General features: G+C 36.3%; 1 protein-coding gene across 1 annotated transcript; it reads left to right on the top strand.

Moving 5' to 3' along the window:
- Window positions 1-6,698: 6,698 nt before the first annotated feature.
- On the top strand, window positions 6,699-7,229 carry LOC109676245 (keratin-associated protein 20-2-like). The gene has a single exon (XM_020152715.2). The coding sequence runs from the start codon at window positions 6,765-6,767 to the stop codon at window positions 6,948-6,950; it is 186 nt and encodes a 61-aa protein (XP_020008304.1). The 5' UTR covers window positions 6,699-6,764; the 3' UTR covers window positions 6,951-7,229.
- Window positions 7,230-8,395: the final 1,166 nt, after the last annotated feature.

Below are 8,395 nucleotides of genomic sequence, written 5' to 3'. Positions count from 1 at the left end.
CCCCACCCCCTCAATACCCAGCAGAAACTATTTTGCCCTTATCTCTAATTTTGTTGTAGAGAGAGTATAAGCAATAATAGGAAGGAACAAGGGGTTTTGCTGGTTGAGATAAGGATAGCTATACAGGGCACTGACTCACATTGATTTCCTGTGCATGTGTGTTACCTTCTAGGTTAATTCTTTTTGATCTAACCTTTTCTCTAGTACCTGTTCCCCTTTTCCTATTGGCCTCAGTTGCTTTAAGGTATCTGCTTTAGTTTCTCTGCATTAAGAGCAACAAATGCTAGCTAGTTTTTTAAGTGTATTACCTATCCTCACCCCTCCCTTGTGTGCTCTCGCTTTTATCATGTGCTCATAGTCCAATCCCCTTGTTGTGTTTGCCCTTGATCTAATGTCCACATATGAGGGAGAACATACGATTTTTGGTCTTTTGGGCCAGGCTAACCTCACTCAGAATAATGTTCTCCAATTCCATCCATTTACCAGCGAATGATAACATTTCGTTCTTCTTCATGGCTGCATAAAATTCCATTGTGTATAGATACCACATTTTCTTAATCCATTCGTCAGTGGTGGGGCATCTTGGCTGTTTCCAAACTTGGCTATTGTGAATAGTGCCGCAATAAACATGGATGTGCAGGTGCCTCTGGGGTAACAGTCTTTTGGGTATATCCCCAAGAGTGGTATTGCTGGATCAAATGGTAGATCGATGTCCAGCTTTTTAAGTAGCCTCCAGATTTTTTTCCAGAGTGGTTGTACTAGTCTACATTCCCACCAACAGTGTAAGAGGGTTCCTTTTTCCCGCATCCTCGCCAACACCTGTTGTTGGTGGTGTTGCTGATGATGGCTATTCTAACAGGGGTGAGGTGGAATCTTAGTGTGGTTTTAATTTGCATTTCCTTTATTGCTAGAGATGGTGAGCATTTTTTTATGTGTTTTCTGGCCATTTGAATTTCTTCTTTTAAGAAAGTTCTGTTTAGTTCACGTGCCCATTTCTTTATTGGTTCATTAGTTTTGGGAGAATTTAGTTTTTTAAGTTCCCTGTATATTCTGGTTATCAGTCCTTTGTCTGATGTATAATTGGCAAATATTTTCTCCCACTCTGTGGGTGTTCTCTTCAGTTTAGAGACCATTTCTTTTGATGAACAGAAGCTTTTTAGTTTTATGAGGTCCCATTTATCTATGCTATCTCTTAGTTGCTGTGCTGCTGGGGTTTCATTGAGAAAGTTCTTACCTATACCTACTAACTCCAGAGTATTTCCTACTCTTTCTTGTATCAACTTAAGAGTTTGGGGTCTGATATTAAGATCCTTGATCCATTTTGAGTTAATCTTGGTATAGGGTGATATACATGGATCTAGTTTCAGTTTTTTGCAGACTGCTAACCAGTTTTCCCAGCAGTTTTTGTTGAAGAGGCTGCTATTTCTCCATTGTATATTTTTAGCTCCTTTGTCAAAGATAAGTTGCTCATAGTTGTGTGGCTTCATATCTGGATCCTCTATTCTGTTCCACTGGTCTTCATGCCTGTTTTTGTGCCAGTACCATGCTGTTTTTATTGTTATTGCTTTGTAATATAGTTTGAAGTCAGGTATTGTGATACCTCCTGCATTGTTCTTTTGACTGAGTATTGCCTTGGCTATTCGTGGCCTCTTGTGTTTCCATATAAATTTCACAGTAGATTTTTCAATCTCTTTAATGAATGTCATTGGAATTTTGATGGGAATTGCATTAAACATGTAGATTACTTTGGGGAGTATCGACATTTTTACTATGTTGATTCTACCAATCCATGAGCATGGGAGATCTCTCCACTTTCTATAGTCTTCCTCAATCTCTTTCTTCAGAAGTGTATAGTTTTCCTTGTAGAGGTCTTTCACATCTTTTGTTAGGTTTACACCTAGGTATTTGATTTTTTTTGAGGCTATTGTAAATGGAATTGTTTTCATACATTCTTTTTCCGTTTGCTCATTGTTAGTGTATAGAAATGCTAATGATTTTTCTATGTTGATTTTATATCCTGCTACCTTGCTATAGCTATTGATGATGTCTAGAAGCTTCTGAGTAGAGTTTTTTGGGTCTTTAAGGTATAGGATCATGTCGTCTGCAAATAGGGATATTTTGACAGTTTCTTTACCTATTTGTATTCCTTTTATTCCTTCTTCTTGCCTAATTGCTCTGGCTAGGAATTCCAGTACTATGTTGAATAGGAGTGGAGATAGTGGGCATCCTTGTCTGGTTCCTGATTTTAGAGCGAATGGTTTTAATTTTTCTCCGTTAAGTATAATGCTGGCTGTAGGTTTGTCATATATAGCTTTTATAATGTTGAGGAACTTTCCTTCTATTCCTAGTTTTCTTAGAGCTTTTATCATGAACTGATGTTGGATCTTATCAAAGGCTTTTTCTGCATCTATTGAGATGATCAAGTGGTTTTTGTCTTTGCTTCTGTTAATGTGGTTTATTACGTTTATTGATTTTCATATGTTGAACCACCCCTGCATCCCTGGGATGAAGCCTACCTGGTCGTGGTGAATAATCTTTTTGATGTGTTGCTGAATTTGATTTGCCATTATTTTGTTGAGGATTTTTGCATCAATGTTCATTAAGGAGATTGGCCTATAGCTCTCCTTTTTGGAGGTATCTTTGCCTGGTTTTGGGATAAGTGTAATACTGGCTTCATAAAATGTGTTTGGCAGTTTTCCTTCCCTTTCTATTTCATGGAACAGTTTAAGGAGGGTTGGTATCAGTTCTTCTTTAAAGGTCTGATAGAATTCAACAGAGAATCCATCAGGTCCTGGACTTTTCTTTTTGGGGAGACTCTTGATTGCTGCTTCAATTTCATTTTGTGTAATAGGTCTATTCAAGTGATTAATTTCCTCTTGGTTCAGTTTTGGATGATCATATGTATCTAGAAATCTGTCCATTTCTTTTAGATTTTCAAATTTATTTGAATATAGGTTCTCAAAGTAGTCTCTGATGATTTCGTGGACTTCCATGGTGTTTGTTGTTATCTCCCCTTTTGCATTCCTAATTCTACTAATTTGGGTTTTTTCTCTCCTCATTTTAGTCAGGTTTGCCAGGGGTCTATCGATCTTGTTTATTTTTTCAAAGAACCAACTTTTTGTTTCATTAATTCTTTGTATGGTTTTTTTGGTTTCTATTTCGTTGATTTCAGCTCTTATTTTTATTATTTCTCTCCTTCTATTTGTTTTGGGATTTGCTTTGAACTTTGCATTTCTGACACCGTGGGCTGTAGTGGCAACCTGTACGATGCCTGGTCTCTGACTATGAGCTGCTCATCTCAGAGGACAATATTCTTGTTCTGTGTTCTATAAGGTTCTTCCTGAGCAGCTCAACCTACAAGAACCCTTCCCTTGTGCTGTACACCCTTACCTCCGTACACTCATCGGCAATACCAACTTCATCCCTGACTGCTGAGGAGCAAGCAATCAGGTTCAGCAGTCCCCACTTCAGTTAACCTAATGAAATTTCTTATCACTTAGAGAAAAGGTCTGTACTTTATTTCGTATTAATATTATTGTTTATGTGTGCTTATTTCATATAATTCATGAGAGAAAATAAGTTTCTTGTTTAAAAAAACCACATACCTCTATACATCGACCTTAATAATATTTATGTTAATTTAGCTCCAATTTTTATTTTTCTGAGACAGAGACAGAAACAGAGATAAATATTCAAGACCACCCCAATCTTTGGAAGGCTCCTGAGGTTTTCAAGTATCTAAAATTTTGGTTATCTGAACATTGATTATTTTTATTTAGGTCATTTCAAATGTGGTTTCCATGTGATTCAGAAACCTGAATCATACCACTGCATCTGATCAGACTTCCAACATATACTCAAATGACAGCTTGCCAACCAGTATAGTCCTATTGTATACAGTCCCTGCATGTATTGTATATAACAATCCCTGACTATTTTTGATACTATAAATATTACCTAAATTCCTTAGCATTGTATGTGAGAAGAGAGATAATCTACTCCTCATGCATCCGTTGATTCTGTCTACATGCTACCTATCATTCAACCCCCTGTCTTGTGGCTGCTAACTTCCCAATATCTGATGTGAAAATCCCACAGAAAGTATCTTTAGCAGTTGATATAGTTTAGATCTTAAATGTGCCCCCAAAAGGCCATGTATTAGAGGACTTGCCCCAGTATGGCACTATTGTGAGATGATGGAACTTTGAGAATTGGAGCATAGTGGAAGATCCTTAGGTCATAAGGGCTTGACTCCAAAGAGGATTGTGGGAACTCTGTCTTTTCCTCTTTTGTCTCCAGGGCCTTTTCCTGTCATGATGTGTACCTAGCCCCAGTCCAAAATCAGGACCAACTGATCATGAAAAAACAAACAAAGTAAAACTTTTCCCCAGAAAAAATAATTATCTTAGGTATTTCATTATTATTAAAATTATTTTTAAAATTATCTAAGGTGTCTCAGGTATTTCTCAGGATGGAAAGATGACTAACATCCCAGCTCAGCACAACAGTCTTCAATGCCCCAAGTCACTGTCTCCCTCTTATGTAAACATTTCTCAGATCTTGTAATTCCACATTTTTCCTTTAATGTTTCAAAACCTGAATGTGCCCACAGTCCGTTTTTTTTCTTAAGAACCCCAATTACATTCAAAGACAAAGGAATTTTACACAATATGACACCATTCAAGTAAAAATTGAGTTTGGTTAAGTGTAATGTTTGTCCACTTAAATTTCCAATCTTGCCCAAAAGTTGTTTGGTTATAATAATATTTGAAAAGTCAACACTTATAATAAAATTTTGACTGACCAATACAAATGTCTAGCTTACTTGGACATCTGTAAGTCTATCTTAATTATTTACAAAATTGCAATACATGTGACACTAGATTAATTTTGTCCAATGAGTAAAAAATAATAGTTTAGTTTCTAATTCAAAAGTAAGAAAACATTATATTTTCTTCCAGAGCTAAAAATTTCCCTGATTTTCATTTCTAGAATATTATACCGTGGACAAGAAAACAGTAATAAGAGCGACAAAGAAGCAATAATAAATGTTACATAATAAAACATCTTAAAATGATTAGCACATTGATGTAAAAAAAAAAAGGATAACAACTGGCTGTGTGAAAGAGGTTGAAGTTGGTTGCCAGTGGCTCACACCTAATCCTCACATTTTGGGAGGCTGAGATAAGGAGGATGAACAGACCAGGGAAATAGTTCGTGAGTCTCTGTCTCAACTGATACCTGTGTACACTGGCACACACCTGTCATCCCAAGCTACATGGGAGACTGACATCAATAAGATTGTGTCTCCAGGTCATTCCAGACAAAGAAGTTAGTGAGACTCTGTCAGAACAGGAAAAAAAAAATCAGGTGCAGTTGTGTGTGTGCCTGTCATCCCAGTTACTACAGGAAGCATAAATAGGAGGCCAGCCTAGGCAAAAAATGAGACCTATCTCATGAGCGAAAGGGCCTGAGGTGTCTCTCAAGGAGGAGGATGCCTGCCTACCAAGCATGAGACTCTCAATTCAAACATTAATACTGCCAAAAATAGGTTGAGATACTATGTAAATTTCTCTCTGAAGACTCAAATAATCTAAATTAGGAACATAAGGAATGAGGGGGTTTTCTTTCTGTCCATGAAGCGATCATTGGTTTCAGTGTTCAATGATTAAAAAACAGGACACTATTGGCAGGATTTGTGGGATCAGAAGAAATTTTAATTCAGTAATTGTAGAATCAGAAAAGAAGCTTCTCCCTTCCTTATTAAATCTCCCAATAGCTACATCCTTCTGGATGGTTCATTATTTATATTAATATCTATGTTTGACATTCAAACTCATTCAACTGTACTCTTAAAATAGGTCTAGTTTGTTTGTTTTATATAAATTGTATTGCAAAAAACCATTGACAATGTTAAAATGAACAAAAATGTATTTCTATGTTTGGATATCCCTATTTCTACCTATAATTCTACTAGCTACAAACTAGAGGTGACAGTGTGGCTTTTTGGTCCCTCAGAAAATACCCACACATGTCACAATACATGAACCACTTCTGTTATTGCAGGCCATCACTAATAGCAAATGAGACCTTTGTTTAAAAAAATACAGAAGAGTTGAGGATGGAGCACCTAACTAAACCTTGATGTGTTTCACAGTTGCATCCATAAAAACTTCATATGAGGAGACAAAGAAAAGCATACAGCATATATTGTTCTGCTCAAAAACCTAGCTGCCTATTTTCAGGTAAGATTGAACTAACATATACCACAGACAAGGGTTCAGAAGCAAACCAACAACTACCTTATTCTCCATGAGAATAAGGAAACATGTTTCTCCAGATAAGACTTATTTCACAAAAACCTTCTCCCTATGGAGAAATGAAACACAAAAAGAAAAAACAGAAATAGGATACCTGTCTTAAAACATCATACCAAGTAATAAGGTCACATATACTGAATAAACTAAATATAGAATGACCCAGAGTCTTGAAAACAGAAGAAGGGTTTCATTTTAAAGACCCATAAATTGATTATGGAATCCTGACATAGGAACAAAATTATCTCAGTTATGAGAGCCTTGTTTTTCCAATAAATGAAGGTATTCATGATGTTGTCTGAGGCAGGTTAGTGAGATGCTTGATGCTGTAATGCCTGTGGTTTTCCACATCACCGAGGGTGTATAAAAGGCACTTGGCACACAGTGACATCCAGACTCAAGAGACTCACCTCCTGGTCCTCAACTGAACACTCCACTCCCTACACCATGTGCTACTATGGCAACTACTATGGTGGCCTGGGCTATGGCTATGGTGGCCTAGGCTGTGGCTATGGTGGCTATGGCTGTGGCTATGGCTGTGGCCGTGGCTTTGGCTGTGGCTATGGTGGCTATGGTTATGGCTGCTATCGCCCACTGTGCTGTGGAAGATACTGGTCCTGTGGCTTCTACTGAGGAATTTCCACAGTGGCTTAGCCTATTGACTATAACTATTTCACTAAAAGTACCTCCATATTCCTTCACAAGGGAAACTTTTAAATGTCTTCAGAAATACCAGCTATATACTGAACTAAGGAATGAAATTAATTCAGCATGCCCATTTTGACTCACCATTTTCAATTGCAATTATAGGTAAAATTTGATCATAGTTGACTCTTAATTTCTATGTAAAAAGATATGTGTTATTAAATAAACTACATTTGACTGCATTTACTGCATTATTAAAGTTCTAAATTATCTCTATCCATTTTGTGTGTGTGTGTGTGTGTGTGCACAAGTCACCTGTGTAGGTTGTTTATGAAAGTGGGAGAGGGAAAGACAGACAGAGTGCCAGAGATCTTTTGTAGTCATTAGGGTTCTAAAAATCAATGGGATAAAAATATTTCTTTCTAAACATCACATAAAATCTGTTAAACTGTATTATATGTGTATTTTAAACTCACCTACCATTTCTCTTTACTAAGGCTCCTCGTGTAAACTTTCAAAATGGCTACTTTCTACAATGATGGCTATATTTCACATGAGAATATTTAAAATTTTGTCTGTTTGGATGATTTGTATCTTTTTCAAAACCAGTGGTTGAATGACATTGACTAGAGCGTTGCTGCTATGAAATGTTTCTCAATTTTTAAAAATATTCTTCCCAATGACTATGGGCTTTATCATATTGAGAATGTCAACACTAATAAACAACATTCTGTCCTACCAATATGACAGTCAAATAGCACTTCAAAATAATCTTTTCATTCTAATTATTTAGAAAAAATACATGTATTATGCACAGCAAGATGAATTTATCAAAACCATAAAATATTGTTACAGTATCAAATTAAAATTATAATATTTTCTTTTTACTCATAAGTCTAGTATATTTCACATACATATGACAATACAAACTAGTTTTCTCCAGACTCAAATTGTTTCTGCCTTTGAAGTAGTTATGTTTGACTTGGGAAACTCAAGCTGACAAAACATAAAGCAATGAAATATTAATGGAAAAAATAAGAAAGGGAACAATATCTTGAAGATGGTGAAATTACAGAAAAGTGAGGTGAGATTTGTGTGGTTCTTCATTCTAGAAGCCAGACAAGAAGAGGATGAAGGCAATAGTAAGCAACAGAATTTGGGGTGATTTTTTTCAGGACACTATACAAAAATTGGAGACACAATAGGACCCAAATCTTTTAGGAATGTTCTAGGAGAATGCTGAGCCTAACACTGAGCCAGTTTTCTCCTCGAGATATTTTACAAGTTCTGAAGTCACAGGGCTTATTTTCTTAAGAGACTAAATAGAACTATTTAAAAATTAGATAAAAACATTTGTCCATATCACACTAAAGTTAATAACCTGCTAAGAAAAGGCATCCTTAACTGTAAGACAAAGGAGTTTCCCCCAGACT

This window comes from Castor canadensis, chromosome 5 (genome assembly GCF_047511655.1).
Source record: "Castor canadensis chromosome 5, mCasCan1.hap1v2, whole genome shotgun sequence".
NCBI lineage: Eukaryota > Metazoa > Chordata > Mammalia > Rodentia > Castoridae > Castor > Castor canadensis.
The sequence above is the reverse complement of the archived record's forward strand: the minus strand, read 5'-3'. Positions and strand labels throughout refer to the sequence as shown.

Coding starts and splice junctions, on each gene's coding strand:
- LOC109676245 (XM_020152715.2), top strand. CDS start 6,765: ATGTGCTACTATGGCAACTACTATGGTGGCCTGGGCTATGGCTATGGT.